Source organism: Aquarana catesbeiana, linkage group LG01 (assembly GCF_042186555.1).
Source record: "Aquarana catesbeiana isolate 2022-GZ linkage group LG01, ASM4218655v1, whole genome shotgun sequence".
In the NCBI taxonomy this organism is placed as follows: Eukaryota; Metazoa; Chordata; class Amphibia; order Anura; family Ranidae; genus Aquarana; species Aquarana catesbeiana.
In genome coordinates this window covers 674,830,519-674,857,432 of record NC_133324.1, presented here as the reverse complement: position 1 = coordinate 674,857,432, position 26,914 = coordinate 674,830,519, and the positions used below count along the sequence as shown (strand labels likewise).

Here is a 26,914-nt window from a genome sequence, read left to right as displayed (position 1 = left end):
ATAGACCAATACAAAATGGCACATAATTGTGAAGTGGAAGGAAAATGATAAATGGTTTTCAATTTTTTTTACAAATAAATATCTGAAAAGTGTGGCATGCATTTGTATTCAGCCCCCTTTACTCTGATCCCCCTAACTAAAATCTAGTGGAACCAATTGCCTTCAGAAGTCACCTAATTAGTAAATAGAGAACCTTAGTGAACAAACAGCATCAGGAAGGCCAAGAAACACACCAAACAGGTCAGGGATAAAGTTGTGGAGAAGTTTAAAGCAGGGTTAGGTTATAACAAAATATCCCAAGCTTTGAACATCTTACGGAGCATTGTTAAATCCATCATCCGAAAATGGAAAGAGTATGGCAAACCTACCAAGACATGGTCGTCCACTCAAACTGACAGGGCGGACAAAGAGGACATTAATCAGAGAAGCAGCCAGGAGGCCCATGGTAAGTCTGGAGGAGCTGCAGAGATCCACAGTTCAGGTGGGAGAATCTGTCCACAGGGTAACTATTACTCATGGACTCCACAAATCTGGCCTTTATAGAAGAGTGGCAAGAAGAAAGCCATTGTTGAAAGAAAGCTATAAGAAGTCCTGTTTGCAGTTTGCGAGAAGCCATGTGGGGGACACAGAAAACATGGGGAAGAAGGTGCTCTGGTCAGATGAGACCAAAATTGAATGTCTTGGCATAAAAGCAAAATGCAATGTGTGATGGAAAACTAAAACTGCACATCACCCTGAACACACCATCCCCACCGTGAAACATGGTGGTGGCAGCATAATGTTGCAGGGATGCTTTTCTTCAGCAGGGACAGGGAAGCTGGTCAGAGTTGATGGGAAGATGGATGAAGCCAAATACAGGGCAATCTTAGAAGAAAAACTGTTATGCCGCGTACACACGGTCGGACTTTTCGTCTACAAAAGTCCAACGGACGCCGACGGACTAAAGCTGGCTGGTAATCCGATCGTGTGTGGGCTTCTCCGGACTTTCAGCAGACTTTTTCAGCCTCAAATCCGACGGACTTTAGATTTGAAACATGCTTCAAATCTTTACGTCGTAACTACGACGGACCCCGAAATCCGCTCGTCTGTGTGCTAGTCCGACGGACAAAAACCCATGCTAGGGCAGCTATTGGCTACTGGCTATGAACTTCCTTATTTTAGTCCGGTGTACGTCATCACGTACGAATCCGTCGGACTTTTGTGTGGTCGTGTGTAGGCAAGTCCGTTCGTTAGAAAGTCTGCTGCAAGTCCGCCGAAAGTCCGCCGGAAGTCCGCCGGAAGTCTGTCGGACAGGCTGTCGGACTTTTGTAGACGAAAAGTCCGACCGTGTGTACGCGGCATTAGAGTTTGCAAAAGACTTGAGACTGGAGCAGAGGTTCACCTTCCAGCAGGACAACGACCCTAAATATACAGCCAGAGCTACATTGGAATGGTTTAGATCAAAGCATATTCATGTGTTAGAATGGCCCAGTCTAAGTCCAGACCTAAATCCAATTGAGAATCTGTGGCAAGACTTGAAAATTGCTGTTCACAGACGCTCTCCACCCAATCTGACAGAGCTTGAGCTATTTTGCAAAGAATGGGCAAACATTTCACTCTCTAGATGTGCAAAAAATACTTACAGCTGTAATTGCAGTGAAAGGTGGTTCTACAAAGTATTGAAAACCATTTATCATTTTCCTTCCACTTCACAAATTATGTGCCACTTTGTGTTGGTCTATCACATAAAATCCCAATAAAATACATTTATGTTTTTGGTTGTAACATGACAAAATGTGGAAAATTTCAAGAGGTATGAAAACTTTTTCAAGGCATTCTACATGCATGCCTAAAGAACATGGAAGGATATAGCAGGTGTCTTTGGAACGCAGACTAAAATTGATAAGAATTATTACCAAGCTGTTCATTTTTGCCTGGAGATGGGCTTTAGAACAATTGAGATTATTAGCCACACAGCAGGTGCACTGTCAGTGGATAGGCTAACTGATAGACTTCCAAAAAACAAAAATCGGTAATTCCGCACTACTCTGAGAATTCAGCAGCTAACACACCAAACTGAATAAATGGCAAAAAGAAAACGTGTAAATAAAGTGTAGCGCTATGTGAAAAATGGGTACAAACCCAAAACCATCAATACAAATATATACATTATAACAAAGTGAACACAATGTCCATATATAAATGATGCATGTGGAATCGCAAAAAATGCAGTAGGACGTAATGCAAATATGTGAAGGTGAAATAGTGAGATATAACACCAAAGAGTTCCAATAAAAACACTTGTAGATCTGTTGGAAGTATGAGTGACTGTGATTAGACCACCACCATAAACAGAGGGGGGGCTTACCAGAGCGTTTGAACACGCCAGGGCATACGCTCTACGTGTCAAACAGGCTTATATACGATGGATGAATAGAGGTAATACTGGTTTCTGTTGGTTGGAGATATCCCGCGCTCACACTCCAATATGGACACGTAGGGAATGGTCTTTCAGAAATCCATAGGGGCAAAGATGGTAGAGGAGAAAATAAAAAGGGGCCACATAGCGTGATTCCCTAATAAACACTAAAATGTATTAAAATGAAACAACACTCACATGGTATTAGATGAAAAAGCGCTTTGTATAAAATCAGTAGGCAGCAGTGGGGACCTTTCCAACGCGTTTCGTCTCCAAGGACATCGTCTGGGGTGTTCCTGCACTGCTTCACCTCACACTTATATAGACAATGTGACCCCCATCATGAAGATCGAGTCCACGGGCACTGACGCAACCTATTGTCAAAAGTACTTCCGGGATTTAAAATGGTGTCACCGCGTGCATTCCACGGCTGGTGATAACCAGTATGGAGGTGCGTTTCAGGCTCTATCAGTGTGATTGGAGAAGGACCTCAGTGTAGGAACAGAGGGGCCGGCCCAAAAATCACATCCAATGTTTGCATGCCTACAGAAGACAAGCAAACGCCCAATTCTCTAAAGGGGCAGGTGGGCGTGTGCATAGCCGGAAAGGATAAAATACCGCTGAGTGCAGTCTACATATCCAGCCGGCATGCGTTCCACCTGATACGTTGGACGTAATGTACTCACGTCGATACCCTCACGCACATGCGCAGTAAAGCCCATACGGAATGTATCAGTGCCGTGAGAACAGAAACGGAAATGTTGAAATGTCAATCTTATGGTCCGGGGACATCTAATAGTAACTGAATGTGAAGGAATCAAAAGCAAATTAAAATTGTATAAGAGCGGAGAGAGAGAAAACACATAGGTCCTCTCTCAATCTCAGCCCCTCCAAAACGGGGGATGTAACTTGTAATGAAGGTGCACATTGTGCCACCAGATATTGATCTTGCCCCCCAATATGCAATAAGGACACCATTATAGTGGCCTCTAAGTGGAAGGAGGGGATAACAAATGTATAAAGATAAACTGAAAATTATACTGTAAATAAAATAAATTAAATACATAAGTGAAACCGAATAAATATAAAATTGAGTGATATAAAGCCACTCATGTGCTGCATGACAGAAAATATAAATGACGATAAAAATGCAAAATTACACTAAAATTACAAATTACAATAAAAACAAGAGAGAGAGAGAAATAAAGACTATATAAACTAAGATAATGTTCTGAAAGGTGCATACCATCAAGCTTCACTGATGTGGGAATTAATTAATTCCTAAGTCTGATCTATAGACTGGGATATTATGTTCCAGAGGGTACATACCATCAAGCTTTACTGATGAAGGAATTAATATCCCAATCTATGATCATGCCATGAGGCGAATAGGAACGTAGTTCATATATCCAAAAAGTCTCAAGTTGTGAGACACCCCTAGTTCTAGCTCCTCCTCTCCAGGGAGCAATGTACCTATCAATGATCAAAAAAGAGGTTCTCTTGGGGTCACGATTGTGGTGTGCTTTGTAGTGTCTCGGCACAGTGTGTTTTGTGTCCCCACTTTTGATTAGGGCAATATGTTCTGCAACTCTTATGGAAAAAGCAGATGGTGCGACCCACATATTGCATCCCACATGGACAGGTAATTAGATACACTATATAATGAGTTGCACAAGTACAAAAATGTTTGATCGTATATTGTTTGCTGGTGAAGTAGATGTAAAATGGATTGCTCTACTTCCAACTCATGAGTTATGTTGACAAACCGTACACCTTCTACAAGGGAAAAAAACAGTCAGTTTGTGGAAGAACGAAGGGCATGAGGGGGGATTTATGATATTGGGGGCTATCTTACTCTGTAAGGTAGGTGCCCCTCTGAAGGTGACTCTAGCCTGATCTGGTAGGGATGGACCCAGAATGCGATCATTTTTAAGTATGTTCCAATGTCTCGCAAAGATGGCCTTGATCTGACGATATTGAGTGGAAAAAGAAGTCATCAGGGACCCCTTAAAGGAGTTGTGAGTATCACGTTTGGGTTTGATGGCTAATAGAGATTCCCTATCTGTTTCGATAGCGCGCGAAAGCTCTCGATCTACATCGGCAGGGTTATACTCTTTATCAAGTAACCAAACTTTGTGTGTATCCGCTTGTGATTTAAAGGACACTATATTGGTACAGTTTCTGCGTAGTCGCAGAAACTGGCTGCGTGGAACAGAATGAAGCCATGATGGATGATGGCAGCTGTCCACGGGAATAAAGCCATTTCTGTCTGTGGATTTGAAAAAAGTTTGAAAGTCGAATTGTCTGTTGACAATCCGAATTTGAAGGTCTAGAAATTTAATCATATCTGTACTTGAATTGTACGTCAAAGAAATAACCCTATCATTGGAGTTAAGTAGATCAAAAAACTACATCTTTTTTTGATCTAGCCATCAAACCCAAACGTGATACTCACAACTCCTTTAAGGGGTCCCTGATGACTTATTTTTCCACTCAATATCGTCAGATCAAGGCCATCTTTGCGGGACATTGGAACATACTTAAAAATGATCGCATTCTGGGTCCATCCCTACCAGATCAGGCTAGAGTCACCTTCAGAGGGGCACCTACCTTACAGAGTAAGATAGCCCCCAATATCATAAATCCCCCCTCACGCCCTTCGTTCTTCCACAAACTGACTGTTTTTTTCCCTTGTAGAAGGTGTACGGTTTGTCAACATAACTCATGAGTTGGACGTAGAGAAATCCATTTTACATCTACTGTCACCAGCAAACAATATACGATCAAACATTTTTGTACTTGTGCAACTCATTATATTGTGTATCTAATTACCTGTCCATGCGGGATGCAATATGTGGGTCGCACCATCCGCACTTTTTCGATAAGAGTTGCAGAACATATTGCCGTAATCAAAAGTGGGGACACAAAACACACTGTGCCGAGACACTACAAAGCACACCACAATCGTGACCCCAAGGGAACCTCTTTTTTTGATCATTGATAGGTACATTGCTCCCTGGAGAGGAGGAGCTAGAATTAGGGGTGTCTCACAACTTGAGACTTTTTGCATATATGAACTACGTTCCTATTCGCCTCATGGCATGAATATAGATTGGGATATTAATTCCTTCATCAGTAAAGCTTGATGGTATGTACCCTCTGGAACATAATATCCCAGTCTATATATCAGATTTAGGAAATAATTAATTCCCACATCAGTGAAGCTTGATGATATGCACCTTTCAGAACATTATCTTAGTTTATATAGTCTTTATTTCTCTCTCTCTCTCTTGTTTTTATTGTAATTTGTAATTTTAGTGTCATTTTGCATTTTTATTGTCATTTATATTTTCTGTCTAGATATATGTACCCCCATCGATGATGCAGCACATGAGTGGCTTTATATCACTCAATTTTATATTTATTCGGTTTCACTTATGTATTTAATTTATTTTATTTACAGTATAATTTTCAGTTTATCTTTATACATTTTTTATCCCCTCCTTCCACTTAGAGGCCACTATAATAGTGTCCTTATTGCATATTGGGGGGCAAGATCAATATCTGGTGGCACAACGTGCACCTTCATTACAAGTTACATCTCCCGTTTTGGAGGGGCTGAGAGATAGAGAGAACCTATGTGTTTTCTCTCTCTCCCCTCTTCTGCAATTTTAATTTGCTTTTTATTCCTTCACATTCAGTTACTATTAGATGTCCACGGACCATAAGATTGGCAATTTCAACATTTCCGTTTACGTTCTCACGGCACTGATACATTCCGTATAGGCTTTACTGCGCATGTGCGTGAGGGTATCGACGTGAGTACATTACGTCCAACGTATCAGGTGGAACGCATGGATATGTGGACCGCACTCAGCGGTATTTTATCCTTTCCGGCTATGCACACGCCCACCTGCCCCTTTAGAGAATGGGGCGTTTGCTTGTCTTCTGTCGGCATGCTTACATTGGCGCCGAACATTGGATGTGATTGTTGGGCCGGCCCCTCTGTTCCTACACTGAGGTCCTTCTCCAATCACACTGATAGAGCCTGAAACGCACCTCCATACTGGTTATCACTAGCCGTGGAACGCACGCGGTGGCGCCATTTTAAATCTTGGAAGTACTTTTGACAATAGGTTGCGTCAGTGCCCGTGGACTCGATCTTCATGATGGGGGTCACATTGTCTATATAAGTGTGAGGTGCAGCAGTGGAGGGACACCCCAGATGATGTCCCAAATGCGTCGGGAAGGTCCCCACTGCTGCCTACTGATTTTATACAAAGCGCTTTTTCATCTAATACCATGTGAGTGTTGTTTCATTTTAATAAATTTTATTGTTTATTACGGAATCACGCTGTGTGGCCCCTTTTTGTTTTCTCCTCTACCATCTTTGCCCCTATGGATTTCTGAGAGACCATTCCCTACGTGTCCGTATAGTATACGTATGAGCGGGATATCTCCAACCCACAGAAACCAGTATTACCTCTATTCATCCATCGTATATAAGCCTGTTTGACACGCAGAGCATATGCCCTGGCGTGTTCAAACGCTCTGGTAAGCCCCCCCTCTGTTTATGGTGGTGGTCTAATCACAGTCACTCATACTTCCAACGGATCTACACGTGTTTTTATTGGAACTCTTTGGTGTTATATCTCACCTTCACATATTTGGATTACGTCCTACTGCATTTTTTGCGATTCCACATGCATCATTTATATATGGACATTGTGTTCACTTTGTTAAAATGTCACTCCACATGTGGTATTAACACACACTGATTTGAACATTTATGTCAATTTGCTGCCAACACTAATGTATGTCAGCAACAGAGGGCATATTAGTACCAACTGACACTTAGCATTGTTGATTTGTGACATGTCAGTGGATGTTGTAAAAATGTACTGATGTAATATATATATATATACACACAGTATCTCACAAAAGTGAGTACACCCCTTACATTTATGTAAATATTTTATTATATCTTTTCATGTGACAACACTGAAGAAATGACACTTTGCTGCAATGTAAAGTAGTGAGTGTACAACTTGTATAACAGTGTAAATTTGCTGCCCCCTCAAAATAACTCAACACCCAGCCATCAATGTCTAAACCACTGGCAACAAAAGTGAGTACACCTCTGAGTGAAAATGTCCAAATTGGGCCCAATTAGCCATTTTCCCTACCCGGTGTCATGTGACTCATTAGTGTTACAAGGTCTCAGGTGTGAATGGGGAGCAGGTGTGTTAAATTTGGTGTTATCACTCTCACTCTCTTATACTGGTCACTGGAAGTTCAACAGGGCACCTCATGGCAAAGAACTCTCTGCCAAGACCTTGAAACTGAGCTGCAGCTTGGTGGTCAAGACCATACAGCGGTTTAACAGCACAGGTTCCACTCAGAACAGGCCTTGCCATGGTCGACTAAAGAAGTTGAGTGCACGTGCTCAGCATCAGTTCCAGAAGTTGTCTTTGGGAAATAGAAGTATGAGTGCTGCCAGCATTGCTGCAGAGGTTGGGGGGGGGGGTCACTCTGTCAGTGTTTAGACCATACACAGCACTACTGTCGTCTCAGAAGGAAGCATCTTGTAAAGATGATGCACAAGAGAGCCCACAAACCGTTTGCTGAAGACAAGCAGACCAGGGATATGGATTACTGGAACCATGTCCTGTGGTCTGATGAGACCAAGATAAACGTATTTGGTTCAGATGGTGTCAAGTGTGTGTGGCGGCAACCAAGTGAGGAGTACAAAGACAAGTGTGTCTTGCCTACAGTCAAGCATGGTGGTGGAATTGTCATGGTCTGGGGCTGCATGGTTGCTGCCGGCACTGAGGAGCTACAGTTCATTGAGGGAACCATGAATGCCAACATGTACTGTGACATACTGAAGCAGAGCATGATCCCCTCCCTTCAGAGGGGATCATGCCACTGATGAGGACTCCTGATTTTATCATGTGTTTAACACTCAACAATCTTGTAAGTGCTTTTAACCCTTTGTGCACTCTATTAAATTTTGCATACTGTACTTAGAGTCGCCTTTCTTTTTCTTTTTATATCCTCAGAGTTGCTTCTCCTCTAACCAAAGTGCTGCCAGAAGTGCCACCTCATCACTATCATCCCCCTGACCAGCTGTCCACCTCCACCAGAGCGCCATTACCTCCTCTCTGTTTTTCTCCTCCCTTCAGGGACTGGGCCGCAGGGAAGTATTCCAACATGATAATGACCCCAAACTCACCTCCAAGACGACCACTGCCTTGCTAAAGAAACTGAGGGTAAAGGTGATGGACACGCCAAGCATGCCTTCAGACCTAAACCCTATTGAGCATCTGTGGGGCATCCTCAAATGGAAGGTGGAGGAGCGCAAGGTCTTTAACATCCACCAGCTCTGTGGAGTGGAAGAGAACTCCAGTGGCAACCTGTGAAGCTCTGGTAAACTCCATGCCCAAGAGGGTTAAGGCAGTGCTGAAAAATAATGGTGGCCACAAGAAATATTGACACTTTGGGCGCAATTTGGACATTTTTACTTAGGGGTGTACTCACTTTTGTTGCCAGCGGTTTAGACATTAATGGCTGTGTGTTAAGTTATTTTGAGGGGACAGCAAATTTACACTGTTATACAAGCTGTACACTCACTACTTTACATTGTAGAAAAGTGTCATTTCTTCAGTGTCACATAAAAAGATATAATAAAATATTTACGAAAATGTGAGGGGAGTACTTTTGTGAGATACTGTATATATATACACATATATACAAAAAAATCAGAATATCAAAAATGTAATCGATTTTATTAATTCAATTCAAAAAGTAAAACTCATATATTATGTAAATTTATTACACACAGAGTGATATATTTCAAACATTTCTTTCTTTTAACTTTGATGAGTATGGCTTACAGCTGGTGAAAACCCAAAATTCAGTATCTCAGAAAATTAGAATATTGTAAAAAAGTTCAATATTGCAGACCCATGGTGTCACACTCTAATCAGCTAATTAACTCAAAACACCTGTAAAGGTTTCCTGAGCCTTTAATAGGTCTCTCAGTCTGGTTCAGTATGGGAAAGACTGCTGACTTCAAAGTTGTCCAGAAGTCATTGACACCCTCCACAAGGAGGGTAATTCACCAAACGTCATTGCTAAAGAAGCTGGCTGTTTTAATGGAAGGTTGAGTGGAAGGAAAAAGTGTGGTAGAAAAAGGTGCACAAGCAACAGGGATAACCGCAGCCTTGAGAGGATTGTGAAGCAAAAGCCATTCAAGAATTTTGGGGGAAGTGGTGTCAGTGCTTCAAGAGCCACCACACAGAGATGTATCCAGGACGTGGGCTACAACTGTCGCATTCCTTGTGTCAAGCCACTCTTGAACCAGAGACAATGTCAGAAGCATCTTACCTGGGCTAAGGAGAAAAAAGACTGAACTGTTGCTCAGTGGTCCAAAGTCCTCTTTTTAGATGAAAGTAAATTTTGCATTTCATTTGGAAATCAAGGTCCCAGAGTCTGGAGGAAGAGTGGGGAGGCACAGAATCCAAGTTGGATGAGGTCCAGTATAAAGTTTTCACAGGCAGTGATGATTTGGGGAGCCATTTCATATGCTGGTGTTGGTTCACTGTGTTTTATCAAGTCCAAGGTCAGTGCAGCCCTCTAACAGGAAATTCTAGAGCACTTAATGCTTCACACTGCTGACCAGCTTTATAGAGATGCTGACTGCATTTTCCAGCAGGACTTGGCACCTGCCCACACTGACAAAAGTACCAATACCTGGTTTAATGATCATGGCATAACTGTGCTTAATTCTCCAGCACACATGCCTGACCAAAACCCCATAGAGAATCTGTGGGGTATTGTCAAGAGGAAGATAAGAGACACCAAACCCAACAATGCAGATGAGCTGAAGGCTGCTATCAAGGCAACCTGGGCTTCCATAACACCTCAGCAGTGCCACAGGATGATCGCCTCCATGCCATGCCGCATTGATGCAGTAATTCATGCAAAAGGAGCCCCAACCAAATATTGAGTTCATACTATACTGCACATGAACATACTTTTCAGAAAGCCAACATTTCTGTTTAACCACTTCGCATCCAGGCCATTTCTGACACTTCGCTCCTACATGTCAAAAATCATCATTTCTTTGCTATAAAATTAGATAGAACCCCCAAACATTATATAAGTTTTTTTTAGCAGAGACCCTAGAGAATACAATGGCAGTCATTGCAACTTTTTATCTTGCACGGTATTTGCGCAGCAATTTTTCAAACGCGTTTTTTTTTTTAAAAAAACAGTTTCATGCTTTAAAAAAAAACAAAACAGCAAAGTTAGCCAAATTTTTTTGCATTGTGTGAAAGATGAAGTTACGCCGAGTAAATAGATACCTAACATGTCACGCTTCAAAATTGCACACGCTCGTGGAATGGCGCCAAACTTTGGTACTTAAAAATCCCCATAGGCGACGCTTTAACATTTTTTACTGGTTACATGTTTTGAGTTACAGAGGAGGTCTAGGGCCAAAATTATTGCTCTCGCTCTAACGTTCGCGGCGATACCTCACATGTGTGGTTTGAACACCGTTTTCATATGTGGGTGGGACTTACGTATGAGTTCGCTTCTGCGTGCGAGCTCACGGGGACAGGGGCGCTTTAAATTTTTTTTTTTTTTTTATTGTTAATTTTACTTAAAAATTTTTATTTTTACACTTTAAAAAATTTTTTTTTTTTTTTGATCACTTTTATTCCTATTACAAGGAATGTAAACATCCCTTGTAATAGGAATATGACATGATCAGTCCTCTTTACAGTGAGATATGGGGTCAATAAGACCCCACATCTCACCTCTAGGCTGGGAAGCCTAAAATAAAAAAAATAAAAAAACTGTGAAGCGGCGCCGTTTTTTTGAATGCAGAGGCCGGGCGTGACGTCATAACATCGCGCCCGGCCTCCGAACGATCATAGAGACTCCGGCGACCATCTGGTCCGCCGGAAATCTCTATGGTGAACATCGCTGAGGTGAGTCGGTAGTAGCACCGGAGGGCGGCGGGAGGGAACAGCCGCTATGATCATTCTTATGGTGTACGGAATCGCCGGCTGAAAATGCCGGTATCTGAATGATGTCTGTAGCCTCAGACATCATTCAGATATAAGCCCCGAAAGTCGAGGACGTCATATGACGTCCTCCGGATGTCAAGCGGTTAAAATCATTTTTTTTGGTCTTATGTAATATTCAAATTTTCTGAGATACAGTTTTTTGGGTTTTCACTAGTTGTAAGCCATAATCATCAAAATTAAAAGAAAGAAATGCTATAATATATCACCCTGTGTGCAATGAATCTATATGAGTTTCACTTTTTATATTGAATTACTGAAATAAATAAACTTTTTGATGATATTCTAATTTTTTGAGATGCACCTATGAATAATAAGAAATATCTTACCCTGGTTTTGGCATCAATCTGTCCTCCGCGATCTAGTAATAATTTCACCATGTTTGTATTTCCTCTTTTAGAAGCCACGTGCAAAGGGGTAATCCCATTCTGTGGATCCAGAGAAAATAGTTTTTATCATAACTTGGTCTAAATCAGATTTTACAGCTTTTAATATATTTTCTTAGCTTAAAACATAAAATATGTTTGCTTGCAAAGCAGGCTGCCACTGAACATCAATGTAAAGTGACTGAAAATATATATAAATGCTATCTTGCAAAGGTAACTACTTGCCTGTATTGTAGATGAATCATCATTACATTATATTAAAATTTCACATGCAATTATTGCTATATTTTAATATCTCCTATTATATCCAATTTCATGGTAAGGTTTAATGCTGAACAAGCTTCAACTAAATAATGAAAAAAAAAGAAAAAACAATTTGGCCTAAAAAGATGAACCATCAGAAAGGCAAAATTTGTAATAATGTTTCTTACTCTGGCTGTGAAGTCCACGGCAGCACCTCTGTTGAGCAAGAGTGTTGCAACATTGACGTTTCCATAGTGTGCAGAAATATGTAACGGCGTGAAGCCACTCTGTACAATGAAAGACAGTGAAACGTTGAAGCAGTAAAACTCAGAAATCATTTCATGTTATATGAGGAAGAAATAAGGGGTCTACTAAAATTTTAACAGACAGTAAGATAATAGAAATGTTAGGCAGTACCCAGCCAAATTAATCTGAGCAGGAGTTATGTGGACCAAGTGCGAATCATTTTTCAATGTAAAGGATAAATGAAGGGTATTTAAGCAGAAAAAAATAAAGGCTGGTAGTATGCATATTAAGAAGCTGCAGTCTTAGGATTCAATCTAACAAAAGATGAGGTTAAATATAAAATCTGAGTTGACACAATGGGGTAAGCAGGGTCCACCAATCAATTTAGTTATATGCATGTTCTGTAGAGCTTTTAAAAATTGTCCACCTCTAAGTTTTATACAATGAATATGGAATTATATATGTATTTTTTGCTTATGATACAACATTGGAGAAATAATCTAAACCTAGGGGACCAATTAACCCTATCTAACTGATATACTAAAATAAATAACTGGATACTAAGTCATAAAATCATAAGCTGGAAAGAAACACTTGATATTTCCAGGTTTGGTGTCAACATGTACAATCCCTACTACTTCCCACAATAACATTCAAATTCAAAAGTTAGATCAAGACAGTAAATGAAATATGATTAGACACAGTATGATAACTAGAACAAAGCTTCTGCATTACTTTTACTGTTTTTGCACAGTACAACTATTTCTTCTATGGCATATTGGAAAAAGGGTCTCTTATCTCATTGGAGATCATGCGTGTGCTACCCCTTGGTCAAGATATTTTAGGAAGGTCTTCAGAATTCCACAAAAGCCATGCTGCTCTTAAAACTACTGTACATATTGTACAACTTGTAAAGCCTGTTCGCTATACCGCACAGATTTCCAAGAAAGTCTTTGTGCGTTCGGTAATGATTAGCCTTGTTGTGAACACTATATTTGTATGTCATTGTGTTAAATGTAGTTATTGTGTTGATGAACGATTGACAATGGTTGTCTTTTTTTTCTCTATTTGGTCATCTAAGGTTATTTGAAATATCAGCATAAGCATTCCTACAATGGGCTTAATGTCTGAAATGTTTTTTGGAGTAAATGTGCTAATTTATCCTAAGAACATTGGGAGATGTGTCCATGGTGGGGTGAAGGGATAGGTAGAAACTGAACAAAAGGGATACTTAATACTGTAGAATATACTCAGTTTTCTAGGTATCCAATCTTTTAAACTGTATATTATTTGGCAAATCAGTCCTTGCCTTAGTTTTGTCTGCTGTTGTCAGCACTGCAATTGTTTGAATGTGCAGTTTTGCTGCCTGAAAGCGTAGGCTAATGCTGGAATTGACTGGGCGTGTAGAACTTCTGTTCACCCAGCTTCCCTGCAATGCAGCACAGAGCTTTGCTGCTTGGCTTTTAACTATTTCAACGTATACACTAACATACTTCAGCTGTCTATGCTGATTTATGTACTCTTTGCAAAGGTTGTTCAAATAAGATGACAATTCATAAGGTATATATTTTGTACTCACTGCACTCAGTAAATGAAGCACAGTATGCAATACCATATATATATAACCTTTTATCTTCTTTGCTGATGTGAACAGCATGCAAAGACACAGAATACAGCATATGAAAATAAAAATGTTTTGTTACACACTGATTAAAGGAATTGTCCAAAGAACATCATTGAGGATTTAATCAGCTATGTTTTTATTATTTATACATATTCATACATGTTTATATATATGAATAATAAAAAGTTAACCTCATCTTTCTGCTCTATCATCACTAATAACACTAATACTATAGTCTTCTGCCATACAAGCATATGGCACTTTTTGTTGCGTGCTACTGTTGTTAATACATGTTTAGACACACTCCAGATTTCAGTGGTTCCGGTCAGTGAAATGATGATAGGGAGCAAGTGTATGTCAGAGGGGATATCGTAACCCTGGGTTGCAGATATGTGCTTCTGGTGTGGAAGAGCAATGTTAAATTTATTACAGCTTCTACTTGTTGGCTTTGGTCCTAAATTTCACCATATTTTACAAAAGTAAAACCTTTAAAATACATGTTTTCCAAAGGCCCTGTTCACACATTTGTATGTTGGAACGTGCTAAAACACATACACTATATTGTCAAAAGTAAGTAATTGAAATAAATAAAAAATAAATAAATAAAAGTATTGGGATGCCAACCTTTACACGAACATGAACTTTAATGGGGAGTGCACGACTAATAGTTGTCTTGTGGACAGATTCTCCCACCTGAGCTGTGGATCTCTGCAGCTCCTCAAGAGTTACCATGGGCCTCTTGGCTGCTTCTCTGATTAATGCTTTTCTTACCCAGCCTGTCAGTTTAGGTGGACAGCCATGTATTGGTAGGTTTGCAGTTGTGTCATACTCTTTCTATTTTCGGATGATAGATTGAACAATGCTCTATGAGATGTTCAAAGCTTGGGATATTTTTTATAACCTAACCCAGCTTTCAACTTCTCGACAACTTTACCCCTGACCTGTCTGGAGTGTTTCTTGGCCTTCATGATGCTGTTTGTTCACAAAGATGCTCTAAAAAACCTCTCAGGGCTTCACAGAACAGCTGTATTTATACTGAGATTAAATTACGCACAGGTGGACTCTATTTACTAACAAGGTGACTACCGAAGGCAATTGGTTCCATTAGATTTTAGTTAGGGGTATCAGAGTAAAGGGAGCTGAATACTAATGCACGCCACACGTTTCAGATATTAATGTGTAAAAAATTTGGAAAACCATTTATAATTTTCCTTCCACTTCACAATTATTTGCCACTTTGTGTTGGTCTATAACAATAAAATGCATTTACATAATTGGTTGTAACATGACAAAATGTGGAACATTTCAAGGGGTATGAATACTTTTTCAAGGCACTGTATTACATCTTCAACTCTCCTGGGAAGGCTATCCACAAGGTTTAAGAGTGTGTCTATCGGAATGTTTGACCATTCTTCCAGAAGCGCATTTGTGAGACCGGGCACTGATGTGGACGAGAAGGCCTGCCTCACAGTCTCTGCTCTAATTTATCCCAAAGGTGTTCTATCGGGTTGAGGTTGAAGTGAGGCCAGTCAATTTCCTCCACCCCAAACTCGCTCATCCATGTCTTTATGTTCCTTGCTTTCTACACTGTTCCAAATCATTTGGTGGAAGGGGGATTATGTTGTGGGGTTGTTTTTCAGGGGTTGGGCTTGGCCCCTTAGTTCCACTGAATGGAACTCTTAAGGTGTCAGCATACCAAGACATTTTTGACAATTTCAAGCTCCCAACATTGTGGGAACAGTTTGGGGATGGCTCCTTTCTGTTCCAATATGACTGCACACTAGTGCACAAAGCAAGATCCATAAAGACATGGATGAGTGAGTTTAGGGTGGAGGAACTCGACTGGCCTGCACAGAGTCCTGACCTCAACCCGATAGAACACCTTTGGGATAAATTAGCGTGGAGACTGCGAGCCAGGCCTTCTCATCCAACATCAGTGCCTGACCTCACAAATGCACTTCTGGAAGAATGGTCAAACATTCCCATAGACACTACTAAACCTTGTGGACAGCCTTCCCAGAAGAGTTGAAGCTGGTGTAGCTGAAAAGGGTGGGCCAACTCAATATTGAACCCTACATACTAAGACTGGGATGCCATTAAAGCTCAGGTGCCCCAATACTTTTGACAATATAGTGTATGTAATCAATGGCAATATTATTGATACAGCCTTTTGGCATCTGTGAACAGATGCAATGTCAATAAAATAATAATGTGCAGCACAACTACATATCAGAAATAAACACAATTCTAAAATTTAAAGCTTATATTCAAAGAAAAATCCACTGACCTAAGAAATATCTCCAAACACCAACGTGACAAAAAATGATGTGTCCTTAATCATCACACCAAAGAAATCTCTGTAACACACATGCACACCTACTCATGAGGTCCAGCCCCGAGACATAAGGCAGAGCCTAGCCAATGACATTACTACGCAGCCATATTGGAACTGCTGGGTGGTGAGATTGGTACAACACCTTTACACAATGTGTAAATGCTGTTATTAGCGGTTATGTGGTGCTTTTCCTTTTGTAAGTGTAGTTTTAATGTTTTTTATGTAGAGTTTTAGTAATCACAGTGAGCGCTATTCGTTTCCTCTTTATACACACAATGGGGATGATTTACTAAGGGGCAACTCCACTCTGCACTACAAGTGCACTTGTAAGTGCAGTCACTGTAGATCGCTGTAGATCTGAAGGGAAGCTCTGAAATGAGGGGAAGCTCTGCTGATTTTATCATCCAATCATGTGCAAGCAAAAATGCTGTTTTTTATTTTCCTTGTAAGTCCCCCTCAGATCTACAGCAACTGCACTTCCAAGTGCACTTGCAGTGCACTTGTAATGCAAAGTGGATTTTCCTTTAGTAAATAACCTCCAATATGTTTGTGAGCTGTTTATGAATTTAAGAGGTACCAGGACTTGGAGTCTACATCCTCATACTAGTCCCTGATGTGGGTAGATTTAAGCTCTTTTTTACCTCAATGCATGCAAAGAGGTCTATGGAGGAGGTGAGCAGACTGTATTCACACAACGTAGAGCGCACGGGTGTAACAAAGATTTCTTCGGTGTGAAAATGAAGGACACATCATTTTTTTGTCACATTAGTAAATGAAGCTATTTCTTGGACATTAGACTTATATATATATATATATATATATATATATATACTTTCAAATTTTGCATTTTGTTTATTTCTGATAAGTAATTGTGCTGCGCTTTATTATTTATTTGGTTCTAGCTAGGCAGTGTGGGGAAATCACTCTTATGCCCCGTACACACGGTCGGACTTTGTTCGGACATTCCGACAACAAAATCCTAGGATTTTTTCAGACGGATGTTGGCTCAAACTTGTCTTGCGTACACACGGTCACACAAAGTTGTTGGAAAATCCGATCGTTCTAAACGCGGTGATGTAAAACACGTACGTCGGGACTATAAACGGGGCAGTGGCCAATAGCTTTCATCTCTTTATTTATTCTGAGCATGCGTGGCACAAATCGGATTTGTGTACACACGATCGGAATTTCCAACAACGGATTTTGTTGTCGGAAAATTTTATATCCTGCTCTCAAACTTTGTGTGTCGGAAAATCCGATGGAAAATGTGTGATGGAGCCCACACACGGTCGGAATTTCCGACAACGAGGTCCTATCACACATTTTCCATCGGAAAATCCGACCGTGTGTACAGGGCATTACAGTGTTCAGCAGGCAACTTTTTACACACTGGGATACATACACATACACTGAGCAAAATTATAAAAGCAACACTTTTGTGTTTGCCCCTATTTATCATGAGCTGAACTCAAATGATCAGGTTGTTGATTGTGGCCTGTGTAATGTTGGTCCATTCCTCTTCAATGGCTGTGTGAAGTTGCTGGATATTGGCAGGAACTGGAACACACTGTCATATATGCTGATCCAGAGCATCCCAAACATGCTCAATGGGTGACATGTCTGGTGAGTATGCCTGCCATGCAAGAACTGGGATGTTTTCAGCTTCCTGGAATTGTGTACAGATCCTTACAACATGGGGCTGTGCATTATCATGCTGCAACATGAGGTGATGGTCGTGGATGAATGGAACAACAATGGCCCTCAGGATCTCTTCACGGTATCTCTGTGCATTCACAATGCCATCAATAAAATGCACATATGTTCACTGTCCATAGCATACGCCTGCCCATACCATAACTCCACCGCCACCATGGGCCACTCAATCCACAACGTTGACATCAGCAAACCGCTCACCCACACTACACCATACACGCTGTCTGCCATCTGCCCTCTACAGTGATAACCGGGATTTATCCATGAAGAGAACACCTCTCCAAAGTGCCAGACACCATTGAATGTGAGCATTTGCCCACTCAAGTTGGTTACAACGACAAACTGCAGTCAGGTCAAGACCCCGATGAGGAGAGGACGACGAGCATGCAGATGAGCTTCCATGAGATGGTTTCTGACAGTTTGTGCAGAAACTCTTTGGTTATGCAAACCGATTGTTGCAGCAGCTGTCCAGGTGGCTGGTCTCAGACGATCTTGAAGGTGAAGATGCTGGATGTGGAGGTCCTGGGCTGATGTGCTTACACGTGGTCTGTGGTTGTGAGGCCGGTTGGATGTACTGTCAAATTCTCTGAAACGCCTTTGAAGATGGCTTATGGTAGAGAAATGAACATTCAATTTAAGGGCAACAGCTCTGGTGAACATTCCTGCAGTCAGTATGCCAATTGCACACTCCCTCAAAACTTGCGTCATCTGTGGCATTGTGCTGTGTGATTAAACGGCACATTTTAGAGTGCCCTTTTATTGTGGCCAGCCTAAGGCACACCTGTGCAATAATCATGCTGTCTAATCAGCATCTTGATATGCCACACCTGTGAGGTGGATGGATTATCTCGGCAAAGGAGAAGTGCTCACTAACATAGATTTAGACAGATATGTGAACAATGTTTGAGAGAAATATAGGCCTTTTGTGTACATAGAAAAAGTAGTAGACCTTTGATTTCAGCTCATGATAAATAGGGGCAAACACAAAAATGTTGCCTTTATAATTTACTCAGTGTATATATTTGATTATGTAGATTGTATTTTACACTGTAACAGATACAATGCAGTACATTTTTGAAAATGGCTCAGGTCAGGTTTCTTGCATTTTTAAGCCCATAGAAATCAAAGTTAATGCATTAAAACATGCTGAAAAAGAGTGACAACACGTGATAAACGCAACTCAATGTACCCCAAAAACACAACAAAAAAGGCATGAACATGGAAATGGACAGGGGTAGACCTAGCCTAAGACAAATGCACTCAATTGATTATCAATAGGTTATTGCAAATGTATAGAATCACATCTCTACTTTGCAAAACACATTATTTGAGAACCTTTGTAAGGTCTTTGAACTTTGACTTATTGGTGGGCCCTGCAAACCCAAATGTGATGTGACAGCCGACAAAAACATCTTCAATCAGTAGCAAATGCCAAATTATACAACTTAGCAAACATTAAGAAATCACAATTAAAATACTCTGTTATCTTGGGTCCATTGCGTTAGTATGGAGGAGACCCATGGCCTTCTGCCTTTAAAGCGAGGTATATTCCATACCTAAATGTACCAATTAATAAATAAGTGGGGAATACCCAAAATCCTCGTAAATTCATCAAATTAAGGTCAGATGTTTGGCAGCCTTCATTTGATTACCCAATGTGCTTCATGGCTCATTCCAAACCTGATTAGCATTTAGTTGTAGTTAGTACTACGGTTACCCAAAGTGCCCCACTTCATCCTTGGTTCACGTCTTTAATATAATGTTCAGTTCTTCTCTGTAATGCGTGTTTCCTGTGTCACCCACTCTATCCTCCCTCAATTCTCCCACCATCCATCTGTCACACTGAACATACATTCAGGAATAACTGACTCTGTCATCATCAAAGCTCATTGCAAATAGAACATTACTTCTGCAGGACGTATATTTTTTAACAGCACTTTGCAGAGAAAACATAAATGAAAATATAATACTCAAGCACAAAATAATTGTAAGCAATGTTTGCTGGAATAGATGCATGCAATATGGCAATGAGAAGGAACAGATAGTGTATATACCTCTGTCGTCCTATTCACCATCATCTGAAGTAGCATGATTTGGAAAAAGAGCAAAGGTTAGTGCCACTTGTATTAATGTTTTATAATATTATCAATGCTGCTAATGACTCCAGACAGTGTTGTTAAAGTTGGAAATGTTCCTATCCACTATGCTACCGGACACACAATTTTTATGCCCCATCATTTTATCCTCACAGCTACCTTATTGTTCCTATAGAGAAAGGACTGAAGGGGACTGCATGTCACTGAAGAATTTAGTAAAAATCATGACAAGCTTAACCACTTATGTCGGCACAATTGCAGAAGTGGGCAAATGGGCGTACCTGTACGTCCCCTTTAATTTACGGGGCTAGTGGGCACATGCCCACCGCGTACAGCATGACCATGCCCGCGGGTCCCATGGACTCGATGTCATCCTGCGCGATCGTGTCATGGTCCTGCTCGATCGTGTCATGGAGCGGCAGAACGGGGGGATGCCTATGTAAACAAGGCATTTTCCTGTTCTGCTTAGTGACATGACAGAGATCTACTGCTCCATGTCATCGGGAGCAGTGATCGCTGTCATGTCAGTGGTAGCCTATCCCCTCCCACAGTAAGAATCACTACCTAGGACACACTTAACCTCTTGATCGCCCCTAGTGTTTAACCCCTTCCCTGCCAGTATCATTTACACAGTAATCAGTGCGTTTTTATAGCACTGATCGTTGTATAAATGACAATGGTCCCAAAATAGTATCAAAAGTGTCCGATGTGTCTGCTATAATGTTGCAGTCACGATAAAAATCGGACGTCAATTTTGTTTTGGTGTAACATCGCACGGCCGCGCAATTGTCAGTTAAATCGAAGCAGTGCAGAATCGCAAAAAGTGCTCTGGTCAGGAAGGGTGTAAAATCTTTCGGGGCTGAAGCGGTTAAAGTGTTACTAAACCCAGCAGCCTGCATTCACTATGTCTGGTCTCCCACAGTTAACAGGACATGGAAATCCAATGGTTTTAGTAAATATAAACTGCTAAATACCTTTTCTAATCAGCAGTATATAGCAGTCATGTGACTTCTATCAGTGTCTAGTTAAAGCATGTAGGAGGAGTTTTCATTCTCCCCTAATCCTCTGTCTGGACAGTGCTGATTGGCCCTGTGCTAATCACATGCATCCTCCCGAGAAAAAAAAAAAATCTCTAGCAATACACACCAAACTGAGCATGTGCAGCCTGACTTCTAAAGTTCTGTTCTATCATGAGATGGATTGGAGTCAGTTAAAGAAGAGGAGGATCAGAGAAGAAAGGATCACATGGCCTTTATACACAATGCAGAGGATTAACCCCTTAGGTTCCACAGTGAGTATAACAAGCATGCTTTACTGCATATACCAGCTGATTTTACTGTTGTGGGTTTAGTAACACTTTAATTTTTATTGACCTTTATCAGTTTTCCATTGCATATAATCTTTCAGCTGTTTTCATTAGCAGTTTTTCTGAACAGCTGTTGAATGATCTACTTTCCATAGGTAAAATGCCTACCGGAGGTGAAGAAGCCTACATTACTTTATAAATGTTGCTCTTGAATGGCTCATTGTCTGAACACTGGGACTATTGGTAACATTTAGATTATACATTCCTAAACACAATATGCGCAATAAGCACAAAGATGAGATTTTCCTAAAGCCTAATATTCTCTCACAAACCTTAGGAAAATCAGTTTTATTCTGTACTGTTTATAATAAATACTTGTTGCTTTGCTGCTGGAAAAGTGTTGGTTACCTTAGACTGAACATCAGCATTGTGGTCATTCTGAAGTAAGAGAGCGGCGGATTTTGTGTCATCCTTCCTGGCAGCAATGTGGAGCGCAGGCAGTCTAACTTTCCCTTTAGTGTCATTCTCCAGGAGGATTGCTACCACCATGTTATGTCCTTGCTGCAGTGCCACTGCCAGTGGAGTAAAGCCATCCTGATAATACAAAAAGGTAAAGGGTCTTATGTATTGCTGTCTTACTAAAATTACACAGACCTTTCCTGCACATTTATATGTACATGAGGTTATATCTTATAGATGATTTGATGACTTGGTTGTTTCCTATATTAAGAAGCCCATGGATTTTTAGCTCAGATGATATTTGGTGGGCCTATGTAATGGCATTTATTTTGGTCACAAAGGGTAGTTCATTTTTGGAAACAAAGAACTTGTCTTCAATAACAACCCATCAGTACTGTGAACCTTCAGCAATCTTGACTGCCTATTGTAAAATTTGTCCATTAATATTGATATAGCAGTTCTGCTTCTGACTTAATTCTCTTCTACATAACTCATATTCTAGAGTTGAAAAAAACACATGTGCAACTACTGAGCCTCTATCTGAGCTTTAGCAACCTAGCTGATAGTCATGCTTCATTCATGCCTCAGTAGTCAGTACCATTACCCAAAAATCTTCGACCTGCTCATATATGTTATTATACTATACGCATCATAAACTCCTGGGAACTTGCCTGAGTAAAATTTATAAGAAACAAAAGTCTATTGTTGAAAAAATGTTAATCTGGCAAAATAGACTTTTACCTTGAGAAGGTTTCTTTGATATTATCCCCTGCAGTCAGATATTGAAACAGTCCCATTATTGATTTAGATGAGGGAATCTAATGCTTATTGGAATGTTATTTCCCACTTGTTAAAATTAAAGTTTCCATCTTATTTTGAGTTATATCTAATTAGTGATGGCTATAGCCCTGCATGTGAGAACTTGATGCTCAGACTTAGACCCCTTTCACACTGGGGCGCTTTGCAGGCGCTACAGCGCTAAAAATAGCGCCTGCAAAGCGTCCTGAAAGAGCCGCTGCTGTGTTTCCAATGTGAAAGCCCCGAGGGCTTTCACACTAGAGCGGGCAGGATGGTAAAAAAAGTCCTGCTAGCAGCATCTTTGGAGTGGTGAAGGAGCAATGTATACACCGCTCCTGCCCATTGAAATCAATGGGGCAGCGCGGCTATACCACCGGCATATCGCTGCTGCAGCAGCCCTTTGTGGTGGTTTAAACCCTTTCTCAGCCGCTAGCAGAGGGGTAAAACCTCCCCGCTAGCGGCTGAATACCGCCGCTAAAACGACGGTAAATTGGCACTACAAATAGCACCGTTTTACGGCCAACACCGCCCCCGCCCCAGTGTGGAAGGGGTCTTAAACCACTAAATGCTGTTTTTTTTTTCTATTGTTTTTATTACCAATGACATCTTACTATGCCTGCTAGAGAATTTAAAAATGTTGTGCATGTTATTATTCAAGAGGCTATCTGGAAATGTCTTCCCAAGACTAAGTACCAGAATGTTAAGTCATCACAGAAAACTTCCTAACTGCAAGAAAGCAGTCACAGGCTTCCAACAATGTGCTACCAGGATTTTAAGACAATAATGGTCCTCAGACGTTTGACCTGTGACTTTGTATAAAAACAAAAGAATGGAACAAGCTTATATGCTCCAGCTTCTGCTGCTGCTATAATGTTCCGATGACCAATTTTACCTTTATCTGAACACCATCACTATGCCTCAGGTTTGACTTGTGACCTTTTATTGAAACCCACAAAGTGCTTCCGTTATTGTACTGGAAAATAATTTTATAGCAGAACAGAAAGCATCTGAAGAGTCAAGATATTATAGAGCATGTTCTAATAAGAAACTAGAAAATGAGAACACAGAAAGAATAGGTATAAAAGATATTCATACTTGTTAAGGAAAGGAGGAAGACCTGATATTTGAAAACATATAGAAATAGGCAGACCATTTTCTTTTAATTAAAGAACCGTCAAATATCAGAGTAGAAAGTCATAAACAACTGACTGCCCGTCACTCAAAAGTCATTATTCTAGTTACCTCTGTCGCAGTGCTCTGATTGGCCCCATTTTCCAACAAATATTTTACAACTTCAATGTGATTCTCCTGGGCAGCCATGTACAGAGGCGTAAATCCATTCTGAAAGCAAAAGCAAAGAGGACATAATTTAATTGTGATCATAGCTTCCCCTAGGAATCCAGAAAAAAACTGGACATCCATCATTGTCTACAGGATCATTATTGAATTGGAAAATGTTTCCTATAATAGATAGCAAATATTCAAAGTAGTTAAATAACTCAAAAGATAGATAGATAGATAGATAAGTTTGGTCAAAATTCTAAAAGATAAAATTGACAATGCTTACCGTGAATCCATAAATCCAATGCATTCCTTGCGATGCTAGCTCCTGGATTCCTTGAAATGTCCATCCTTCAAGCCCCTCCTACCCTTGCTATCATAATCTTTTGGTGCATCTTTTGGGGTAAAAGTACTGAAGGAGCTGTGACAGGCATTCATCAAGAGTGCCGGACTATAACCATCCTTTCTGCCTAGCTTCTGTACTACAGCTTCTATGAATGAAACCTGATCTATGGAGGACAGGTGAATTAACCCCACTGCACCAAGAGCAAGGCAAGGCAAGGGTAGGAGGGCGTTGGAGGAAGAAAATGTCAAGGAATCCAGGAGCCAGAAGCACAAGGAACACAAAGGATTCACAGTACTGTAACTAATGCCCCTTGTGCTGATTTCTGTTTTTACAATTTGAACAAACTTAGACTTTAAATGTTCAACAGGCTTTAAATATACTACAGTTTATATGAATGAAACCTGATCTTTGAAGGTCAGGTGGATGACTGAAGGATCCCCCTCTTCCATTCATAGAGCACGATTTATTAATAGAAGCTGTTGTATGGCTTCTGGGAATGAAGGAAATGCAGGCATAGTTGGGCACTATTGGTGAGTGCTTGTCACAGATCCCAAAGTTCTATTAACCCCTGCCACACTGCAAGATTATGGTGGTAGGGATGGCGGGAGGGGGGGTTGGATGAGGGTGTTGGAGTATGAAGATTTCTAGGAACCCAGGATCCAGCATCACAATGGACATACAATACGCAACTTTAGGAGCGTTTTTTTAAGCTGCTTTTTCCTGCCAGGAGTAAAAGGCGCTCAAAGGAGAAATTCAAACACCCAGTGTGAATGAGGCCATACAGTACTGGTGCCAGATATCCTTTCAAATACAGTGTATGATCTGTGCAGCAGCACCTGCCTCAGAGCAAACTCTCAAACATTTTTACTGAAGAGGAGCCAACTATGGTGTTTCAAACATGCACCTGCCTTTCAAACACTGAAATAAGATACAGACGGGCAGTAAAACAAGACAACACTAAAGTCTAAAAGCTGCAAGATAGAAGTGTTAACTACAATGTAAGTTCCCAAAATATTTTACTCATAGGATCAAATTCTCTTATGCATACCATTCATTTGTAAAGGAAATGTACATAGTATTTCTAACTATGCTATAATGTATTAAAATTAAACTCCAGTGATGCCTCTAGGAGTTCTACTAATACACCTGCTAAAAGGATTTTTAAGTGACCGAGTTGTTAAAGCTAGGAAACTTGATACTGAATCTTTCAAGCACTTAAAGCTGAACTCCAGCTTTTGATACACTTTATATAGTTCATTTGGGCCAACGTGGCCCAACGAACTATGTGCCTCACTAACATGTGAGGTCGCTGGTTGTGCGGTATAAACTGTAAGTAGCTGAGGCTACATACAGCATACTGCACTGTGTTCTGGGCTTTGAGCCAAGACTTCCTGTCTTATACCCAGAACACAACAGAATCTATCTGATCGGCGCTCAACCATTCAGAGCAAGCGATGTATTCTAGCAATAAATACAAAGCTTCCTCTGATTGGCTGAGTCAGAGAAGTGGGCTGATGATGTCACAACCTCTGACTCAACCAATTAGAGGAAGCTTTGTATTCATTGCTAGAATACATTGCTTTCTACGAATGGCTGAGCACCAGTCAGATAGACTCTATTGTGTTACAGGTACGAGACAGGAATCCATCAGTGCAGCCTATCAGTGTACCTGTCACCACAGCATCAATGCAGCGTATCAGTGTACCTGTCACTGCATCCATCAGTTCAGCATATCAGTGTACCTGTCACAGCAGCCATCAGTGCAGCCTAATCAGTGTATCCATCAAAGAGCTTCTATCACTGTCACCTATCAGCAGTGTACCTGTCACAGCCACCTGAAGGTGCTCCTTGGATGTTGGGCCTCTCTATGTGGCTTGGCTGTGAAAAAGTCTCACACATGCGGTATCTTCTTACCCAGGAGGAGTAGCAGAATGTGTTTTGGGGTGTAGGTACAAATATGCCAATGCCATGTGTGAGAAAAAAAAAACGTGTTATATGACAATTTTTGTGAAAAAAAAAATAATTTCTTAATTTCTAAACAATTTAGGGAAAAAATTGCAACTTTCCTGGTATTTTTGGGCATGAAGAAATGAGATAGGCCATCAGTACATCAGGATTGATCGATTTTCAATGATAAGTACCATAGCTTGTAGATTCTAACTTTCACACAGACAAAATCATTTACACTGGTTTGGGTTATTTTTACCAAAGAAATGTAGCAGTATAAATGTTGGCCTAAATTTATGAAGAAAAATTAGTCATTTGAAATTTTTGAAAAAAAAATCTTTTTAAAATTTTCTCTTATAAAATTTTGCAGTCTTTTTCCGCTTACAGTATATCGCAAAAAAATAAAATAAATAAAAATAAATGAAAAGTAGTGAATAAATACCACCATAAGAAAGCTCTATCGCAAAAAAATGATAAAAATGTTGTTTGCGTACAGTGTTGCATGTCTGTGTAATTGTCATTCAAAGGGTGACAGCGCTGAAAGCTGAAAATTGGCTTGGGCAGGAAGGGGTTAAAGTTCCTGGTATTAAAGTGGTTAAAGCTTTATGTTTTTTTTTTTACATAAACATATACACACTAAC

At 40.5% G+C, this 26,914-nt stretch overlaps 1 protein-coding gene across 27 annotated transcripts in view; it reads right to left on the bottom strand.

The window, feature by feature from the left end:
* Window positions 1-26,914, bottom strand: part of ANK2 (ankyrin 2) — a 793,913-nt gene that overhangs the window by 203,375 nt on the left and 563,624 nt on the right. For 22 of the 27 annotated variants that reach the window (XM_073602841.1, XM_073602877.1, XM_073602815.1 and 19 more), the window contains 5 exons: window positions 23,942-24,040; window positions 21,851-22,036; window positions 20,095-20,118; window positions 12,311-12,409; window positions 11,823-11,921 (listed from right to left, as the gene is read on the bottom strand). In XM_073602841.1, coding sequence (XP_073458942.1) covers window positions 11,823-11,921; window positions 12,311-12,409; window positions 20,095-20,118; window positions 21,851-22,036; window positions 23,942-24,040 — 507 coding nt within the window. The remainder of the gene's footprint in view (window positions 1-11,822; window positions 11,922-12,310; window positions 12,410-20,094; window positions 20,119-21,850; window positions 22,037-23,941; window positions 24,041-26,914) is intronic. The other 5 variants (XM_073602795.1, XM_073602963.1, XM_073602972.1 and 2 more) reach the window with 1 other exon arrangement.